This window comes from Perognathus longimembris, chromosome 2 (genome assembly GCF_023159225.1).
Source record: "Perognathus longimembris pacificus isolate PPM17 chromosome 2, ASM2315922v1, whole genome shotgun sequence".
Classification (NCBI taxonomy): Eukaryota; Metazoa; Chordata; class Mammalia; order Rodentia; family Heteromyidae; genus Perognathus; species Perognathus longimembris.
Genome location: NC_063162.1, coordinates 42,985,382 through 43,007,672, shown reverse-complemented (window position 1 = coordinate 43,007,672; position 22,291 = coordinate 42,985,382). Strand labels below are relative to the sequence as shown.

Here is a 22,291-nt window from a genome sequence, read left to right as displayed (position 1 = left end):
GTCTCTACTCTGCGCACAGATCTTTAAATGTTTTATTTTTAATTGCAGATCAGCGATGTCACCCCTAACGTTTCATTTGTGTTGTGGCAATACCCAAGCCAAATGCTTAAGCTTTTCCACTTAATTTTTTTTGTGCAAATTGGGCATAAGCCTTTCTTAAGTTGACAGTGGTCTCAGAGTTGTCAGTATTATAATTATTTTAACTGTGGTAACTTAGTTTTCACTGTGTTATCTTATATAGCCATCTTGTCAAGTTTCCCCCCCCCCAAGATATTCTGTTTGTTCAGTGCCAGTGATATAGTATACAACTTTCTCTTAAAGTCTTGTGAGATTCTGATTAGTTGCATCACAGGGTGGGGGATGGTAGTGTATTCCTTGTTGTAGGAATATAACAGATCAATATTAATGACAGGAAACACCTTTTAGCTACATGTGGGACTACTCTGCTGGTGCTATGAAGACTACTCCATTGTGTACAGACTGTATCCTACTGTCTGCAGGCATTTTTGTTTACTCTCCTTAAGTTCTGAATAATGGTTTATATTTAAAGTCCTCTGAAAAATGTATTTTATATTCAAGATATTGTGATCAGCATGATGCAACTTAAACAAACAAAATTTTCCTTTGTACCAGGTGCTGGTGGCTCATACCTGTTGTCCTAGCTAGTCAGGAGTCTGAGATGTGAGGACCACAGTTCAAAGACAGGCTGGGAAGGAAAACCTATGAGACTTTGTATCTCCTTAGACTACAAAAAGCCAGAAGTGAAGCTGTGACACAAGTGGTATAGTGCTAGTCTTAAGCAAAAGAAGCTCAGGGATAGGGTCTAGGCCTTGAGTCTAAGTCCCAGGATGAACACACACACACACACACCACACACACACACACACACACACACACACACACACACCTTTGCTAAATGCAATATTGGCCTTATCATATGTGTGAGGCTAAAAATTTGCATTTTATCTTTGAGAAGACAAAATTTTTGTTATTGGTATGTTTTTGCTTGATGAATTACAGTTGAGTACTCCCATACATAAAGTCCTGTAACTTTGTTTTTTTAGAAGTTACTTAATTAGGAAAGAAAAAATGCTTTGATATTTGCCAGTTTTGTAATTCAACTGTATCTTCTCTTTTTCCATTGAGAATCAGGTGCTTATCAAGCTCTAGAGGAAAAGGAGATGGGTCAGCTAGCTTTACATTTGATTTATGTTCTAATCCTTAAAGTAAGTATATTTTTTATAGGCTGTTCCAGTGAATAAAATGACCAGATTGTGTTAAATTATGTGGAGAACACTTTTTGTGGTATCAGAAGTAGAAGACTATTTCATATAAAGAAAACAATTTAAGAGTGAGAGAAAGAGGAAAAAAATATAGGACTTTTTTCCTAATGGGAAGATCAAGAGCCCTGAAAATAATAAGAAAATATAGAGCATTGTCCAGAAGTTATGCCTTTCATGAAGGCAGATGTGGATAACAAACAGAGTTACATCGTGGGATCAGACCTAGAATATGTATTAAGCCCACATAAGATAGCATGAAAAATTACTTCTTTGCTCAAAAATGTCACCCTTCCACATAAACATACAATATTTATGTATGTATTATGAAGTCAATAAGATTGAAACGGTGGAGAGGTGATGAACAAATAAACATCTACTTAATAGTTTGCTCTACTATCTCCATTTAGGACCTAACTTGATTTTTTTTTTTTTTTTTTTTGCCAGTCCTGGGCCTTGGACTCAGGGCCTGAGCATTGTCCCTGGCTTCTTCCCGCTCAAGGCTAGCACTCTGCTACCTGAGCCACAGCGCCCCTTCTGGCCGTTTTCCATATATATGGTACTGGGGAATGGAACTGAGAGCTTCATGTGTAGGAGGCAAGCACTCTTGCCACTAGGCCATATTCCCAGCCCCTTGACTTGAATTTTGATTTAGTTTGCTAAGTGTTTGCTTCAGTGTTCTCTGCTTGGTATCTTCAGATCGACTGTACATTGTCAACAGTGTTGACAGAAGCCAAGACTTGGGAAACCCAGGATATCAGTACTGAAGAAAGACAAATGAAGTTAGACGTACATATTGATTTCAAATGAATCTGGGTTTCTGTCACAAACAAGTTAGTGATTGTTACTGACCCATTCCAAACACCAGCAAGCATAACTTAATATCTTACAAACTGCTCTTTAAAAAGAAGAGAGTGTGATCATGTTAGATTATATGAAGCCATTTTCTTATTTTGGACCTTCCAATAACTATGAGAAGTTAACAAGACATGTCTAGTCCATACATGATCAACTTTGAATTTAGAAAACCTAAGAAATTTACCTGTGATCACTTGATTAGCAAGTGTTGGAGTAATCTGAATTGAGGTCTTAATTTCTAAGGTCCATCTTCTACAGTGTATGCAGTACAATTATTACCTCAAATGAAGTAGAATTAGTTTAGATTTTCTGCAGTATCTTTATTGTATTCTACCAACCTATCCAAAATCACCAGTGATTTCAGTGAAATTTGGCCCAATTCTGGAGGTTGTTATGAGTGCAAAAGTAGTTACTCCTACCTGTGAATGTAATTAGTTCTCAAGGGCTATTTAATAGCCATTATTTAATGTGCATCTATTCTATTTTCCTCATGACATTTGTTTATACTTTTTGTGCTCAAAGTTTCTCTCAACTGTCTCTGGTTTTTAATGTAGGTAGCAAAGGGAATATAAGAATATCAAAGCTCTATGGGTTTGTTACAGATAGAGATTCTAATGAGAATCCAGAGGAAACAGAACTCAAAAGAAGCAATATGATTTTGGAAATTTTCATTTCTCATGCCTCAATTCTCATTTGTCATTTCTGGAACCCATTTTCATCTTAAGCTTCGTGGCCTGATGCATTTTTTTCCCTGGTGCTAATCCACACTTTAAATAAGCTATTTGAGCTCTTATCTTGGTAAATGTCAAAGGAAGGGAAGATATTTCATGCACCTACGGCCTCCTAAAAACCCTTGCCAAATCCATGAATCTGACTCTGCATTATCCTTCCCCAGAAGGAGAGCATAATTTCATTATCCATGAATCATCACCTCCTAGACTGTAACATCATTGTTGGAGAGCCTAATAGAACTAGTGTTCAGCTGGCTGAAAGGGGGAGGGGAGAGAAAGCACTGGGGCAAAGCACAGGTCACAGGCACCATCAGCAAACTGGAGAGGAATTCTAAAGCCAAAGGGGAGTCCTCCTTCCTTTGATGAATCTGAAATCCCTAAGGACAGTAAATACTTCACACCAATTCTTTCAATATGAATATTGGCATTTGTTTTCCTCAACCTAAATAACGTAATATTCCAACTTCTTACCTATGGAAAATATATTATGGAATTTAATAAATATATCAGACTAAGCAAACATTAATGAACATAGCACTTAGAAATATTTTGTATCTATTCCCACTGAATTATTTGCTTCACATCCTCATACAGGTTCTATGGCTTGCCTTCTGACATTATTAAAGAAAAAGTCAATAGACAAAATACACATAAAGTTAGGTAATAATATAGTATACCAGGATTAAATAAAATTGAAATTTGAAATTGAAATTTGTCATACAAATCAAAACTATATGTGTTAGAAATCACATTTACAAAAGAATTTAGGACGAAAAGCTGTGCATAAATAGCTGTGTTTGCTGTAACTAGCCACTAGAGGGCACTGATACTCCATAGCAATAAGTTGATTGCCTGTGTCTACTTAGGTAGTTGACTCACCAAATCAAGTAAAAAATGGTTTAAATTCTTTGAAAAGATGTAATGCCAACATCCTTGGAAAATACAAACTCACTTAAAATAAATATATCCTGCCTAAGTACTGGTTAGCAGATTGGCACTGGGATTATTCACTCTAGGCTGCAGTAGGCTATAGGTACTGAGGCTACTAAAACGGGGGAGAAAGCACACACACACACACACACACATACACACACACACACACACAGTTCAGAGAGACTAAACTCCATTATTCCTCTTTTCTGAGGAAGCATTCAAAGTATGAATGAATCTATGTTGCATGGATACCTACTGCACAGTTCACATCTGCTTTCTTACACCTTGAAGGGGAGTCAGACATTTCATGTAAACTTGGACTAGAAAAATGGATAGCAATGCGGTTTGTCTACTATGCAATGTGTTTCAGATACTTATGGAAATAAATTTATGGTATGCAGTCTAGAACGTACCATGGGCAGCAACTTCTGATCAGGAGGAAATTGCAGGTGGCTTTGTGAAATTTTCAATGGTCAAGTAATTACTTACTTGTCTAACCTGCAGGAGTTATGTATTTGTTCCCAGAAGATACTGTGTACTAGAGAATTCAAAGAGAGGCATGTGGGAGAGAACTTTCATCTTATAATTTCGTGTCCCAGATCAAAATGTATTTTTCCATGTAAGGTTTTTTTCTTTGACTCCTTATCTATTACTAAATTTCTAAGTAAAAATAAGCACTCACAATGACCAGCCTTCAAAAATGTTCATTATTCACTTAATCTTGCATCAGTCTTACACACTAACTAGCTTGAATTTTTGGTATTGTTTTTCAATAGAGTAACCATATTTTCGATATCACAGCAATAATTTAAATATGACTATAAGTATTTGAAATCTATTACAGATGAGGCAGAGGTCAAGTCAAATAATAAAAATGGGCCTTTTTAAATTTAACACTGCATTTAATTAATACAATCATCTCCAGTACAGATAAGAAATGAGGCTGACCCAAGAAAAATTCCTTTTTAGATGGAATTTGTATTTACCGACACTTTATGAAAAAAGGTAAAATTACAAGTTTGGTGAGAAACATCACAGTAAGCTGGATGATAACACTGTAAAGAAGTATCTGCATTATAAATGAATCAGGGATATGTGACTGTTGTCATTAGCAAATGTATATTCAACAATTATATTGTAGGTATGATTCTTTTCTGAACTGGCATCTATTTTAAGGTTTCATCAATATCTGAATACCTTGAGAAATCTACTTTCTTATTGCTTATAGAAGTATGGTTTTAATAATCTGGCCTCCTTGCAATTATATTTCACGGTGACGGTGACTTGCCTAGGCTTTTTTTCCCCTCTTGCCCTATGAAAAACACCCAAAATGTATAAAAATGCTGGTAAAAATAGCCATTCACTTTTTCATTTCTTTCTTTCTTTCTTTTTTTTTTCTGCAGTGATTCTGTTTTGAAACAACAGGGGCATGGTTAAAGGTGTAAGGCTTGGCAAGTCAAATTAAATAAAACAGCAATTCCTAATCTTTGCTCCTATAATACTCTGTTAATTTTGGAGGATGAAAGATGATAAAGACTACAGATATATTGCTTTTTCCCTGAAATCTCAATGGACTGTAGTTCATATCATTTCAATACAGAGGCTGTGATATTTGTGCTGCAGTCAATAAACTTTCAACAATGACATAAACACATGCAGGCAGCTTGCAGCTTACCAACAGGGTCTGTACAGAAGCGTCCTGATGGATGAGTGTACAATACAGATAAACACCGGAACACAGGAATGTCAGCAACAGCAACACAAAAGAGGACTGTCATCGGGCTAAGTCCTTTTTCCTCTAAGATTTATTTATACATTTATTAAGGCATTATTGAAGTCATTCTTCCCATGGAGGTTGTTGGTGGAAAACCTGGCTTGGAATCTGTTCTCTTTTACACATCTGAATGAAGTGTCAATCAGCAGGGGGCTGCCATGTGCAGGATGTCTCATCAGATACCACAGGACACCCTAACAGATCCCAGACAGAAGAGCAGAGTCCTAACCATTCTGCTAACTGTGTTCCAGTCTTTGAAAGCACTACAGGGAAATTCTGGTTAATGTCCCAGCTAGAGGCTGGTAAGCAAGATGCCTTCCCATTTGTAAGCCTTACTACCTCTGGAAGACTCCTAATGGGAGGAGGCCATGGAGAAATCTGCCTCCTCACATTTGCCTATTTAATTATTTTAATGAATTAACATGTGGGCTCCAAGGAATGGGCTGTGAGACCTTTACTCTCAGTGCGCAGAGATAGGTTTTCAGAGACAAGCTTTCAAATCCAAAACTTTTTGTTTTCCCCATTTCCTCACCTTCTGTAGCTCTCTACTTGCAATCTTTGAACCCTCAGCTCCCGCCCCCCCTTGCCTAATTCCAATGCAGACTCCTCAGGAAAGTGCTCCTGGGGTTGCTTTAAGACATCACCATCTTTTGATAGTCTCTTGCCATTTTCTTTTTGGGGCAGGGCATTGTTTTAAAGTCTGTCTGTCTCTACCAGGCTCATGGTGTCAAATCCGTTTAAACTCCCAAGTACTGGGGGGCGGGGGGTGTCACTCATCTTTTCCCTGGATTTCTCAAGGAAACCAGGAGAGGAATCCTAGATGTAGGCTATTACTTATAAAAGAAGTTTCATCTAAAAGCAAAGGCGACCGTGAATGGAATCAATAAAGTGTCTTATACAATAGGCATGCTATCAAGCCAGAGTTCAATCGTCACATTGATTGTGGTATTTAAATTTCAAGGGGTTTATTATGCGGGAGAGGAAGATGACCAGTGGGAATGAATGCACGAAAAGGGACTGGGAAGGACCTTGCCAGGAGGGGGGGTGGGTGGAGGAGGGGGGGAGGGAGACGGAGGGAGAGGGAGGGAGAGAGAGGGAAGGAGGGAGGGAGAGAGAGAGGAGAGACAGAGACAGAGAGACACAGAGAGACACAGAGAGAGACACAGAGAGAGAGGGAGAGGGAGAGAGAGAGAAGGAAAGGGAGAGAGGGAGGGAGACAGAGAGAGGAGGGGGAGAAGGGGATGTGCTCCTTTTTTTTTTGTTTTTTGAATAGTCACCAGAGTTCAATAAAGCACCACTTATTTCCCAGCTGTTAAGAGCGCTTTTGTTTGTTTGTTTTTTAATCACGATAGTTCATACCTCACACTCCCTGGAGCCTGATTTGTTATAGGTGCAGGGTCCCGTCCCGTTCAGCAACATCTCGCTGGTCTCGGTGTTGGTGGGCTTATAATCGACATAGAACTCCTGGGTGCTGGGAGTCATCTGCTTGAGGGACTGCCTTTTCTTCTTCCTGTGCCTGCGCACGAGCGAGCGCTGCTGCAGCTGCTTCATGCTGGCCGGGTAGCGCTTCCACGACACGTAGATCACCAGCAGGATGACGAGCACCGACAGGAAGAGGGCCACGCTGCCCGCGATGATCTTATGGAAAGAGATGTGCTCGGGGTCGGCTTCGCTTTCGGGGCCGGGCTCGGTGGCTCCCACCGTGGGAGGGAGGGGGGGTTTGCTTTCATGCTTCGGCCTGGGGAGCTTGGGTTTGAACGTGGGCTTTGGGAGAGCCCTGGCCACATCAAATCGCTCCGTGGTACTTCGGCCACAGATGCTGTAGTTCTTCACCGCGTCGATCACGTTGACCCCCTGCAGCTCTTTGGGACTGGCACAGATAATTGTATTCTCCCTCAGACCCTTGAAACTTTTCAGCCAGTTCACCAGGGAACAGATATTGCGACTGCATTCCCAGATATTCCCGGCAAGACTGATGTCATTTAAGGATATCCAAGAATCTAAAATCTCCTGACCAATAAATGTCAGCTTATTGGAATCCAGGTTGAGGCGCTGGAGGTTCGGGACGCACTGGAACACGCTGGGGCCGCTGAACGCCTCGATCTCATTGCCCGACAGGTCCAACCTTTGTAATGAGCTCCAGGTCCACGACATGGTCTGCCCGATGACACTGATTTTATTCCACTGCAGGTAGAGGTTCTGGAGGCTCACCAGCCTTGGAAAAAGGGCCAGGTTGAGCTTGGAAAATTGATTGTGCTCCAAGTGCAGTTCTTTGAGTCTGATCATGCCGGCAAAGACATTCCTAGCTAAACTTCGGATCCGGTTATATCCCAGGTCCAAAAGTTCCAGGTTGCGGCAGTCTTGGAAGATGCGCACAGGGATGGTTCTCAGGGAATTGGATCGCAGGTGTAAACTGAGCAGCTTCCTCAAGCCCCGGAACTGCTCAGACCCCAGAGAGTGCAGCTGATTGTAGGACAGATCCAAGTTCCTCAGATTGGTCACCGGTCTGAAGGTATTGTTCAGAAAATAGGAGATTCGGTTGGAACTCAGGATCAACTCTTTGAGCCTGCGTATTCCATTGAACGCATTCTCGTCAATGTTACTGATGTGGTTGTGGTCAAGGTACAGCCAGGTGAGCTGGTTGAGCCCTTTGAATTGATTGTATTTAAGTTTCTGAAGGCTGTTGTAGCGGAGGGACAAACCTAAGCAACCGGCAGATATGCTCGAGGGTATCTCCTGTAATTTCTGAGATTCACAATATACCATTTTGCCTTCACACCTACAGCCCTTAGGGCATCCTCGTTCGGCAGAAGAAAGCATTGTCAGTAAGACAGTGGGGGCAATCACCAGTGCTACAGCTGATCCGCTCAGTAGCCTAATTACATTGAAACCTGGAAATAAAAACAACTTAGAAAAGTTATCCCCCCAAAAAAGAAATTTCTCTTTTTTTTCTTTAACCAAACAAAAAAATAGACACCTATATTCGTGTTGAGACATGTAAACATGGAATAACATTTAGGATCAAGTGTTATCTCTGTAATTTAAGGAGATGGTCTTTAGAATATTTTTTTTAGCAGTTAAACACGGTAACATGTCCACTAAGCAATTGATTTTCTAGCCTTAGAGCAAATCAAGGCAATCTCTAACATGATTAAGGCAGAATTATTTACACAGACTAGAGGATTTTTTTTAAGAAGGAAAAAAGAAAAATGACAAAACATACCCATCCTTTGTATTGTTCAAAGGTCGTCCTTAGGTCTTTTGCTTTGGCTTAGGGGCCACTTGCATGACAGCCCCTGTCAGCTGCACTGTAGTGAGTCAGGGCTTGCTGACACCCAGGAAGAAAAATTGGACCCCTTGGGAGATGGACCGATTTTGGAACATTATTCTTTGCCAGCCACGCAGAACACTCCAAGAACAAGTAAATCCCAACACCGCATTCGCATCCAAAATCTTCCTAGGTAATAGGATCTTCATGGATCTTACGTTTTTGCATCTTTACAGTTTTTTTTTCCCTTGCAGGAAAGGGTTAAAAAAAAAACCCACCCCAAACAACCTGGCTTCTACAATTTCTTCTTCTCAGAAAGCATGATGTATTCCTCCAGGCAACAGGGGCTACCTGGGCCGCCGCCTCTGTATTCCATAGCCCAGCCGTTCCTGTGCTGAGCACCCCCAGTTCAGCCACAGAGCTGTGTTGGAGCCCAGAAGGCAAGAGAGCCCCGTAGCGCGCACACGCTCCGCGCACTCCCGCAGACTGTCATTCTGAAAGCTGCTCGGACTGTTGCTTTGGTTTCAGTGAATGCAGTCTTATGTAAAGCTGCCCCCAGTGGTGAAGAACATTATGGGCATGTGCAGAAATGTCTCTCTTTTATCTTGCAAATGAGCAGACTCTCTGCTGGAAAATGAATGATTCTTTGGGGGTGGCCCAATAGTAACTGAATGGTCAACTTAATCAATATCTAGCAACCTTTTCTGTGACTTCCCAGGCTGGCTTCACAATTTGGCAATGTCTTGTATTATCTCCGTCGGCTTAGTGGCTGAACACGTGTGTCCCAGAAATTTGTCCCCCCCACCCCTTTTTGAAAAAACAAAATCTTTCCCTGGAGCTGAATATTAAGTTCACAGATCGAATGTCAATTTTTCTTAACCTCAACGTAGGCTTGGAGCTGAAATTTAGAAAATGAATTATTGAGCTTTTCACAGAGCAGCATTAACTGCTTGTCCATTTGACCTCCTGGAGTCACAGTGACTATATTATGCAAGGTGTCTCAGTATGCTGGAACTCATACATTTCGAAATAAAGGAGATGACTAATGACCTATGAATTAATGGATTCAATAGCTCTTCTGGTTTTCCGACAAGAGATATAATTGGTTTAATGGCTTATGATTTGGTTTGTTATTTTGATTGCTGTGATTGTTTTTTTTTTCTTGAAATTAAAAGACAAACAACTTTTAGTGCTAGTGTAAGAATCAAGAGGTTCTTTAATTCACCATTTATTGATGTGGCCCCTCTGTACTATATGAGTAGTGTTGATTGGGTTTTTTTCTAAGTACTATTTTTATCTTTAGTAATCAGTTTGATGCAGATCCCAAGATCACCTCCATTTAAAAGATGAAACATTGAGGCTCGAAGCGGTCCCTTGCACAAGCCAAGTAAGTAGTAAAGTTGTGATTCAGAACAGAATTGGTCCTATGGGTGACTCTCTAACCATAGGATGATTCTGTTTCACAACACTTGTTATTTTCATTTTGAAAAATGAATCGGGTAAAAATAGGCAGATTATGGGATTGGTGTAGCGGAGCTGTTATCAACATATTCTGTTTCACTGGTCTGAAGCTCTTAAAATGGTATGAAAACTAAAGAAGAACAAGTTACCATAGACATCAAGGATTTCCCCCCTCCCTCCGCCCCACCTGCAATTCTAATCCTGGCTACAATTTGCTAGTTATCTAACCTCAAGTGGGTCATTTAGTTTCCTTATGCCTCAGTTTTCTCATCTGTAAGATGGATAATAAAATACACACCTCAGAAGTACATTCAGAGAATTAAGTCAGCTTGGTACCTTAAAGTACCCTAGAATAGTTTAAAGAACAAACCAAACATGTTATTTGAAAAGTCTCAGCTGTATTTCATCTTGCATATTGACTATTGATGGTACCGAAGTCCTTAATGCACAAGGAACTAATTTGGTGAGCACTTTTTATATTGTACACAGTGGATTTCTCAAGTTTACTATATCAGCTTCTTTGATGAGAAAATATATCTTTATCATCTCAACTTTACCTTAAAGATGAATCTTTTGGTTCTATGGGCCATCACTAATAATTAATCTTTGATCTTTTTACCCCTTAATGCCTATAATAACACCTATACCCCATAGAGATGGCCATTTTGTTTGAAGGGAAGGGGAACCTCAAAATGTTGAGACAAAGGACAAAGGGCAAACCAATACAACAATGATACTCACAAGACAGTATGTTGGAAATAAACTGTATAATTGTGGGAGGGAATTGGAGAGGGAAAGTGGGAGAACAATGAGGGAGTAATAAATTTGACAAGAAATGTACTCACTACCCTACGTATGTCACTATAACGCCTTTGTACATCACCTTGACAATGAAATTAAATTAAAAACAAACAAAAATAAAACAAAACAAAATACATGGTATTCTTTATAATCCCTACTCCATTAGTTTATGTTAGGTGACTTGGCAAAAAGCCAAGTTGATCATGATAATCTAAGAATGTCTTGCAGATATATGTGCTATTAATAAGTCTGTGGTTTTCATGAAATGATACATTGGTGAATGCATCTAAAATACTCAGGGACTTGTTAAAGGGTATAGATTTCCAAGGCTGAAGGCATGGCTCACTGGTTAGAGTGCTTGCCTAGCAAGCAGGAGGCCCTAAGTTCAAACTTTAGTACTGATAAAAATAAACAACAACCCCCCTGCCCTGCATAGATTTCCTTCTCTATCCCCCAAGATTTTTCACTCTTCAGGATTGAAGATGGTGGTTTTTTTTTATATCAAGTCTTTGATGGACAAGTAGATTTTTAAAAAGTTCATAGCAAAAGGATGATTAAAAATAATAAATTTTCTCCTAGGAAAGAGACTATGCCATTTACAATACTGAGATAAAGACAAAAACTTGCTTTTTTGACTACAGTTTTTCACATATCTGCAACTGTGCTTGGCACATAATAGATGCTAACAAGTATATTGACTGCACAAATACATTTTATGGAGGGAAGTGACAAATGCACTAAGATAAACTGGCTGTGCAATATTAACTTATCAGCTTCACAACACATGTGATTGAGCCCTGCATCTTTTCTCCACTAGTGAAGTTGGAAGTCATTTTCAGGAAAATATTTGTGTGGGTGTATGGTGTGTGTGTGTGTGCCCACGTGCATGCACCTGCAAGTGTGTGCATGTGTGCCAGTTCTGGGGCACCCTTCCTTGATGGAACTCAAGGAAGGGTGCTGTCCATTAGCTTTATTGCTCAAGATTCTACTACTTCAGCCATACCTCTACTTATAGCTTTCTGCTGGTTAACTGGAGAGAAGGGTCTTACGGACTTTCCTGCCCTGGCTGGCTTTGAACCATGATGCCTTTTAAGTAGCTAGGATTATAGGCACGAACCACTTGGTCCTGGTGAGGAAAATACTCTTAAAAGGTGTATGTGGAAGGAAAGTAACTAAAAGTTGCAAACCTTAGATGATTAGCAGACAATCCTCAGTTGTCATGGAACTATCTCTTAACAGTAAAACCACACATTTCACAGTAGTGAAATAATAGTCTTTAGAATACTCTTTGGCATAACACAGAAAGTTATCATTGAACCTTGATCATTGAACATCTTACATGGGATTTCATACCTAGTATATCTTGTTTTTAATTTAAATTTTATTGTAAAGGTGATGTACAGAGACCTTGTTTATATTAAAGCAAATGAAAGAAAACAATGTTTATAACTCATTCCTCGACTTTGTACTTTAAAGTCTCTGATCTCTTTGACTTCTTTTTTCCTCCTCAGTGGGAAATAGTCATTAAGACATCTTTCTTGCCTAACTGCTACAGAGGAGTGCTTTAGAATGACTGGAGGGACCAATGAACTTCATCCGGCCTCATACCCAGTATCTCATACCAAGGTCCATGGGCTTCAGACCCAATGATGGTAACAAATGAGCCTCTCACTTTGCTCTCCTAGGACAAATATTCAGTGATTATTTCAGATAACTAAATAGTCAGTTTTGTTGTTTACCTTATGCTTTGTTTCTAGGCATTATCCTGATAGCTTAGAGTCCTGTTCTTTCCTTGGTCTTTTGTTCTGGCATTACATTCTTCCTCTGGGTCTCAACAGCTAACAGCAGCTCTTCTCAGATTGTGTAGGCCTCTTAGCACTCTGTGTGGACTCTACCTTGGTGTTGGCTCTTCAGCTCACACCCTATCGTCCTGTGTTGTCCTGGGGGCAATGAAGTGCTTGGAGAGACATGATCATAGAGATTAGTTGAGAAGTTCTAAACTGCTAAATACTTAAGAGTGCAGAAATTATTTTAAAGATGTAGAGTAGACCCATGGAAAAAAATAACATGTTCTAAAATATTTTAGCAAATTTCTGGTATGGTTTCTAGTTTTTCTCTCTCTAATTGGTGACTAGAGCAAGCTGATTATTTCTGGCTTGCTTCTTAATACAGGAAAAATTAAACTACATATGTCTTTACAAACTTTTCTTTTTTACACTTAACACCACATGTAGAGCCTACCATAAACTCCTTGACAAGTTATATTTTCCCAGTGAATCTGGGGCCTTATGATTTATACAATTATAAAACATAGTGTCATCTATCTAAACACTTTTTATTGCACTTGCAGTACTATAAATGGCTAAACATATTTTGTTTAAATTGGGTAAATAAATCAGGTCTCAGGATATAATGCCAAATTCTATTCCAATATGAAACCAAATAGCCAAATATAAAGTTAGAAAAACAAGATTGCAATATGATTTACTGACACCTTCAGAGTGGCTGGCCTCAGAGATTTTATGTATTTAACAAATACCTAGTCTGAATACCCATTATCTACTAGACATTGTTCCAAATACTTGAAATGTGTTTAGTATACAAAATATAGCTCTGTGCTCTTGTGACTTTCACATGAAAGAAATAAGACAATTAAAGATAACCATATATAAATAGGTATTAGCAGGTAATATGAGGCACTCTTGCCACTAGGCCATATTCCCAGCCCCAGAGCAGGTAATATGTACTGTAGAAAAAAGGGAACTATAAGGAAGACTGAGACTGTAAGAGATGAGTTGGATGCCATTCAAATGGGATGTTAGGGCTGCTGAGAAAATTGTCTATAAGCAAACTCATGAAGGAGATGTAGGAGATCATGTGTGTGTTGGTGAACAACAAGAAGACAGGTTGTCCAATGAGTCTACAGTGGAGAAAGCAAGTGAGAGAGTGATTGGAGATGAAGTCAGAAAGGTCTTGGAGGGCTTCTTGATCCATTTTAAGAATCCTAGCTTTGTTGTGTAGAAAATGAAAAGGCAATGTGGGACTTCAGTAGTTTATAGACATAATAACCAAGTTTACATGTGAAAGTCTACAAATTTCTATGTCAAGCCTCCCAATTCCCAAAGTTGAAAACATTTGCACACCAAGCCCTTGTGAAGTTAGCGCTCTCATGATGAGATTAGTGAGATCCAAAGGATAAGAAGGAATAAGAATTTGTTTCCTCTCCTCTGGCCTCAGCCACAGGAAGGTGCTTTCTACAAGCCATTTCTAACCTCTCTCTGGATATCAGATCTTCTAGTGCCTCGTTCTTTCAAGTCTCTAGAACTGTGAGGAATGAATGTTGTTTGTTGAGATCACCCCAGTAAACAGTATTTTTGTAATAGCTTAAATTGACAAGATAATTACTCTTGCTGCTTTTAGAATAGATGCAGGAGGAGCAAGGGTGGATGCAGGAGGCCAGAGAAAACTATTAGAGCAACCCATGAGAGAGGATGGCAGTACTTGGGCCAGTGTGGCCCAAGCAGTGAGAACCGATTAAATTCTTCACATATTCTTGGTAAATTGAAAAGAATTTTCCCTCATGGGTTACAAGTGGAGATGAAGTTAAAGAAAGAAATTAAAGGTGGCTTCAAGTTTGTGGGTTAAGCAACTGGAAGCTCAGCCTTCGTGGGTCATGTTCTGGGAGTATGATCAAGTATGATGAATAACTTTGAATGAAGTTTGGATTTAGATTTCATTATTTTGAAATTTTAAGGAGACCTTAATGGTTGTAAACCTCGTTTGGAATTATTGTTTTGAGATGATCTCCTACATAGCCCAGAATGGCTTCAAACTTCCCACCCACCACCCTTAGCCTCTCAAGTGCTGGTATTACAACTATGGACTACTACACCAAGATTTAAAAATACCAATACTAGGCCTCAAAGTGTTATAAGTTAAAATATTATAAAAAGCATTTTAACAGAGATTTGTTAAACTGTTTAGAATATTTAGCTTCTATACAATAGTAATATGACCTTCTATGCACACACAGTGGCCATATATTTGCATATTGGAGAACAATGAAGACAAAAAGCTTTAACCAAAGTTGAAATAGAAAATTGCATAATGTATGCAAAAATTTGAAAAAAAATTTAGAAATAAGTTTTGTGAATCCAAAATATTTTTCTATAATAACTAAGATAATAGAATGCAATTCATCACATAGCTCATTTGACATTTGGAATTTGAAACTGATTCTGGCCAAACTTCTTAGGGTCTTTCTGTGTTCATCTGCAAAATTGAACCCATAAAATCTTTAAAGGTTTTACTTAGGAATATGTTCCATAATTTATGTGTAAGTTCATAGTAAACCATAAAGTGCTATGAAATATTTCTGGAATCAAAATATCTCTGGGAAATGTAATTTTTTTTTGATTCAATCTAGGTTAAGGACATTTGCTATGGTGGACATAATCAAGGGACACTAACATGATGAAGGGCAAGTTAGGATTCACTAGTATTAAATAATTCTTCACTATGCTTTTCTATAGTTTTAGCACCACAATCAAGTATTGTAGACCATCCATTATTGACATTCTAACTTACAAGTTTCTTCCACCAACTAATGCATTTAGTCCATATATTGTGAAGCACTTAGTGTTTGTGACCTTATTTTAAAACAAGATTTCCAGAATGTCAATATAGAAACTTCAATTTCCGGTTGGCTACAATGCTCATATGCATTTCTATAATTTCTAATCATATTCTGATCTCTATCAGAGCATTAACACTTCTTTGAAAGATTCTTTGTTTCCACTGCTTCCATCAAGGGCTCCGTTAAAACCCTGTCTAGTCACATAGGGTTGTTAATGAACATCTCCAGCTTAGAGAGATGGGGAAGAAGGTCAGACAATAAAATTGATGGTCAGGACCTCTCTGGGAAGAGGAAATATCAAATGAGAGAGACTTCTTAAAGTTATCCAGGACATCTTCTTCTCCCTCACCCCAACATGCATGTATCCAGTGATATCAATTTATATTCAAGGGTTTCCTTGAATTCCTCACGTATTTCTGGGGGAAAGGTAGCCCTAAGCTAGATTTTAGAATAGGGAAGTTGCATAAACTCTTAAAGTGTAACTCTTACTGAGAAACTTTTGAAAACTGAACATAAATTCATAGCAATAATTTGCTTTGTAGTGGAAAAGTAAAAACATCAAGAGAGACTAATATTATATATATCAACTTCAATAATTATCAGTATTTTGCTAATCTTATTTCATCTGTATTCACATCCCTTTCCACAAACACACAACTCCTTTGTGGAGAGATTAAAGCCAAATCTTAGAATAAATATGCATTGCTATCAATAAAAATTTTTATTAATTTTTTAACACTGAATCATATTATACCCAACAAAATTAACAGTAAGTCCTCTAAGATGGCATATTTGAATTTGAGTCTAAATAAATCTACAGGCTTTCATATATGTTTGCAGCCTTTTATTTTCATTTTGTAAATGCCAAAGAACTGTTGGAGATCTTATATCTTGGACTTCAGTTCATTCTGTTCTCTGTGTTTGATTGTTTCTCTATTGTATCATTTAACTTGCAAAGAATCAATTTTAATGGCATATATACTCAGCAAGAGGCCATTCATTAATTTAGAAAGAATTTCCAGCCCAAATTGATACATGTGACCTATATTCATGATTGTTAATAGGATTCTAAGAAATTTTTAGTAATATGGGAATTAGAGCTCAGAGAGAAATGCATTTTTTTGTTTTGTGGTATTTATGCTGAGAATTCGGTAATAGGCCAATAGCATGTTTGGAACAAGTATCAATAAAGGTATGAAGAGTCAATGGTAGTTCAAGTTACTGCCAGAGTTTCTGTCCTTCACTTCTCATTGTATTAGTTTTTTCTTAGTCAGAAAAAGCAGTTACTTTATGTTGTTCCTTGTTAAAAATTATATTAATTTGTGTGCTGACATGAGATGTACTTGTAACAGAAGATGAAAAATTCCTATCAAAGAATAGCAATCAAAATTCATCAACAGTCTTTCATGTTGGGAAGAATCAGTTTTCTAGCTTTTCATTTAGAGGAAGCTCCATAAAAAGGTAGCATCAGAGTAACACTGTCAAATTTATAGTCTTATATAGAATCGCATATTCCTTAGAATTTCTCATAGTAGGCCAAAGGAGTTTTACACAGTTGACAAAAAGAAGCCTCTTAACCAAATTTTTAATATTTGATATTTTACTTTGCACAGATGGTTGTACCTTGAATGTAAAGTCAATGTCGTTGAGATAATACCATGACAAATAATTTGTTCTATTCATCTCACATATTCTGGTATGACTGAATTGTTGATCACAATTTTATATTTTACATTGAAATCACTGAATGTAATTAATTTCGACTGACAGCAATACTTTGTAAATTTGACTTGTTGGCAAGTATATCAGCACTAAGAATTAAATTCTCCAACCACTAGGTATGGAGTAAAAACAGAAATTTTGACTTTTTTTTTTAAATAAAGAGGAAAATGTTCTTTCTATAGACTATTCTTTTGTAAGTGTCTGAAAAGAGACATTTAAACTTGTAAAATTTTTGGGTCCAACATGAACTTCTGGGATAAGAAACCTTGCATAAGTTTGCAATGTAGTAGCAGAGAATAAAGGCCTATAGGTGCTCCAATTGTAATTAAAGCATATCAGTTATTTGTGGATTTACTATAGCTGAGCTAGAGGATCTTTCCCTTGGGCTGTTAATATTTGGTAGATATGGTAGTCTCCTGATTGAAAAATTCATTCAAGAGGGACATGGAATCCTTGGGAGACTTTTACAGCAAAGAGCAGAGCCCCCATGTGGCAAAATTGCAATGCAAGCAAAGAATGTCTGAGTTTTCAGAAGCAAATGTCACAAGTCAGTACCTCCTAAAAGTAAAATTTCTTTATTCTGGTACTAGGTAGAAAATTCTTTTTTTTTTTTTTTTTTTTTTTTTACTCAGTGATTGTTTACAAAGCTGTTGCACTTTCTTGGTGCCGGGACTGGGACTATCCTAGTGAACAAGACTTCCTACTGAGAAAAGATTTATATTCCAGGGGTTAAGATTTTAGGTACAAAGTCAGTCACTCTTTGATGCAAATCCACAAACAATACTGTAAAGAGAAGTAACAAGGCTGCGGTGGGGGTAACAGTTTGATCAGAAAATCTGTATCTAAGTTCTCCAAACACCAAAGTAAGGCTGGTGATCCAATCTGATCCCAAGATTTATGTGCTCCAGTTGTTAACCTAGCATTGCTCTTCATCATTCTGCTGTAGGAATCCCGATTTTCTTCTGCATTGTAGTTTACTACTTAATTTGAATAGTAGACTGCTAAGAAAGGATGTATATGAAATAAAAATTTCATAGCTAATTTTTTCAGCTCATCTTTACTTATTAATAGATTGTGTATCTAATATTGGTCTGTAGATCATTTGCCTTCAGAATCTTTGAAACAGTCGCCACTGTCTTTCATAACCAGCCTTACTGTTGAGAATTATTTTTCTCTGTGGATGCTTTTATGATACTTTTGTTCCCTAGATATTTGGAAATTGTACTCAGATGAATTTTGGTTTCTGATTCCCCTCTCCCCCCCACCATACACTGTCAAGTACTCAGTGGACCTTTTAAATTTGGACATTAGTATTTCTTTAGTCCTTTTAAAATGTATTGTATCATGTTTTTAGGGACCTCTGCCTACTTTTCGTTGTTCTCTCTGGAATTTTACTGGGCAGGATTTTGGAATTTCTGAATTATTTCTTTAGCCTTTTTGTTCCTATTTTTCTTCTTTTTACCTTATGTCTTATTTTCAGGGTGGGTGATTTTTGGGCTTTATGCTTAAGTCTTACATTTATTTATTTGTTCATTAAGAACCTAGGCTAGCACTAAATAGTGTCATTTGGTGATGCTACTGGTATGTTGGGGTGCTGCAGTCTTGGTGCTGACAGACTCTAAGTCCTGCCATCTTAGAATGTTTTCTACATGGCTTTTGGCAGACATTTTTGATAACTTCAACCCCACCCTTACCCTATCCCAATTTAACCTCTGGGCCTCTGGGCTGGAATTAACTATATTTTGTAGATATAGGATGACATTTTTAGATCATCATCTTCATGTAAGATCCATTTTCTTTGTAATTTTATTATAGATGTGTGCAAATTTTGCATTTTCAGCATTTGCATTTTGTTTATCTGAGCTCAATGTATTCCTTAAATAATGAATTTGTGGTTTTATAATGAAATAAAGGTAATAGAATTTTATATACAAGCTCTTTTAAAAAACTCAATTGTATCCTGAACTGGAATCTGCATTCCCTCATTTGTATGTCAAAATTTTGTTTTGATTTTTTTGTTTTTTAACTGAAAAATGTAAATGGATGCTAGCTTAACGTTTTCGTTTGTCCAAAGAAACAAGTCAACATATAGCTGTAATACCTGCGCACCCATGTTTATTGAAGCCCTAATCACAATATGTGGAATTAGCCTAGGTGCTCCTTAACCAATGAATGGATAATAAAAACATAGCATATATACACAATGGAGTATTATTCAGCCACAAAGAAGAATGAAATTATGTCAGAAAATTATTAATACTGCAGGAAAATGAATGGAACTAGATTTCATTGTGCTAAGCTAAATAAGCCTGAATATGAAAGATAAATGCCACGTGTTTTCGTTACATGCAAAAAAATGAATTCCAGGAATTTGAAACACATTTTATTTGTGAGTGGGTACCTTTGGAGGGGACAGAGTAAAAAGAGCAGGTGAGGGAGGCATGAATACTGGTGAAGGTAGTTTATATACATGTATAAAATTAGGATAACGAAACTTGTTGATATAGTTTTAACAAGTAGGGTAGCAGGAATGAGGGCACACCAGGAGTTACGGAGATGAATTTGGTTGGGGTGTATATAACAATGAAATTTCTTTGTAAAACTAATATATGCTAATAAGAATGTTGAAAGTGAAGTCACAGAAAAAAATTGTATTTGGAACTTTATAGTAAACTACTAGAAAATCCTAAACTTGTTATTTAGATATGATGGTGTTGGCTAAGAATGTGGCTTAGTGGTAGAGTGCTTGCCTCACATGCATGAAGCCCTGAGTTCCATTCCCTAATACCACATAAACAGAAAGAGCCTGAAGGGGTGTTGTGGTTCAAGTGGTAGAGTGCTAACCTTGAGCAAAAGAAGCTCAGGGACTGGCTAGGCCCTGGTTTCCACCCCACACCCCCCCAAAAACAGTAGATATGATGGTGTTTCTGATGTATGAGGGTTTGTGCATACTATTACATAATAATATTTTTTGTTCTAGTTCTTGTTTTGAGATATCCTTTTTAGTTTTATTTAATACTGTTCTTTGATTTATCATATATATTTTTCTAGTATTAAGCTAAAATCCTAAAAGGATTCTTCATTTTGTTTGACAATTTCAATTTTAGTGTTTCTCTTTTGAAATAATCTAGGTTTCTACCCAGAGATACTCCAACAATTAAACATACCATCACATGTTCATGCCATTAGTCTTGATTTGTAAGCTTGTGTATATCCTTGGAATCTTCTAAAAGGCTTGAGAGGTTTTATATGATATCATGTGGCTTATAAGCTTTACAAGTTAAACTTGGAAAGTACTTAGTAATACAAAGTAATAGTGATATAGAGGCTTAAGAATCATTAAGGATTTTGAGATTATTTTGTCCAAGCCACATTTCACAGATCAGGAAACTGAAGCCAAGGGAGATAAAATAAGTGGAGCAATTCAAGCATGACACAGAAACAGGAACTTGAAATAAATCTATATGCTCTTTTACCTAGGCTACTGCTTGTAACTATCCTCTCTTCACTAAAAGCCAGGTTGAAATCTTCATGCTATATGAAAAACAATAGTTGAGTCCTAACTGTTTTCCCTGTCCTCACATAGATTTAATCAAACAACTAGAACTAAGAACCAGTTTGTTAGATGGAGGAAACAGACATTTAACCTAAACTAGTCTTTTTTCCATTATAATCTTTGTGTGTATTTATTAGCATTATTGCCATGGTTGGTCTTACCATCCAAACATAGTTCCCCTGTGACAACTGAGAAACTTCTTCCTTAACTTCAGTTTATTGCATCATAGTCTTTGCAGTGGAAAAACAACTCTTCAAAGTTCTTTCTAGTGTTATAAAATTTAATTTATAGAATAGTTTTTATTCATGTAGAGTTATTCTAGCTTACCTCCTTAAGTCCATGGAGCAGGTAAATTATTGCCTCTGAAAAAGAAAGAAATTACTAATGCTGTAGAACATGTCATCTCTCCCACATGATGAACATCCTCTTTTAGACTGCAAGTTATTCCACTTCAAGTGACAAGGGAAACAACAGGATTAATGATTCCTTCTTTTTTAGACTTAGTGAAATTTTACTGGGATGGCTCAAAGTCAAATCAGTAGCACAATTTTTTTTTTTTGCCAGTCCTGGTCCTTGAACTCAGGGCCTGAGCACTGTCCCTGGCTTCTTTTTGCTCAAGGCTAACACTCTGCCACTTGAGCCACAGCGCCACTTCTGGCCATTTTCTGTATATGTGGTGCTGGGGAATTGAACCCAGGGCCTCATGTATACGAGGCAAGCACTCTTGCCACTAGGCCATATCCCCAGCCCCAGTAGCACAAATTTTGATTACCTTAATCTCCTTCTTAAATTCTATGTACTGGGGCTGGGGATATGGCCTAGTGGCAAGAGCATTTGCCTCCTATACATGAAGGCCGGGGTTCGATTCCCCAGCACCACATATACAGAAAATGGCCAGAAGTGGCGCTGCAGCTCAAGTGGCAGAGTGCTAGTCTTGAGCAAAAAGAAGCCAGGGACAGTGCTCAGGCCCTGAGTCCAAGGCCCAGGACTGGCAAAAAGAAAAAAAAATTACTTTAAATTCTATGTACTGTTAGTTCACTGTGACCTCTGATTAACTAGAAGAAGACCCATCCTCATAAGATGCAAGGCTGTGATTTGGTTCACTGTGTTGTTAAAGTCAAACAATTAGTCCTCCAGAAAAGCAGAGGGAACAAACAATTGACCTATTCTATGCTATCCTGCTCTGTGTGTATTTATTTGAATCTCCTGTTTTCTGTTCACTTCTGTTCTGTCTCAAAGCTCAGCATGTTCCTGGATTTTGCTTCCAATGG

The 22,291-nt window shown here is 37.9% G+C and overlaps 2 protein-coding genes across 3 annotated transcripts in view; one reads left to right on the top strand and one right to left on the bottom strand.

The window, feature by feature from the left end:
- The window catches only part of Lrrtm3 (leucine rich repeat transmembrane neuronal 3), a 152,362-nt gene extending 143,003 nt beyond the window's left edge, over positions 1 to 9,359 (bottom strand). Inside the window, exons 1-2 of one of the 2 annotated variants that reach the window (XM_048338866.1) lie at positions 8,800 to 9,359; positions 6,936 to 8,467 (exon numbers count right to left, since the gene is read on the bottom strand). In XM_048338866.1, coding sequence (XP_048194823.1) covers positions 6,936 to 8,467; positions 8,800 to 8,803 — 1,536 coding nt within the window. In that variant the 5' untranslated portion in view covers positions 8,804 to 9,359. Of the gene's footprint in view, positions 1 to 6,935; positions 8,617 to 8,799 lie in introns of those variants that run through there. The other variant, XM_048338865.1, reaches the window with a different exon arrangement.
- Positions 1 to 22,291, top strand: part of Ctnna3 (catenin alpha 3) — a 1,259,651-nt gene that overhangs the window by 532,912 nt on the left and 704,448 nt on the right. The gene's annotated exons all lie outside the window — the stretch shown is intronic.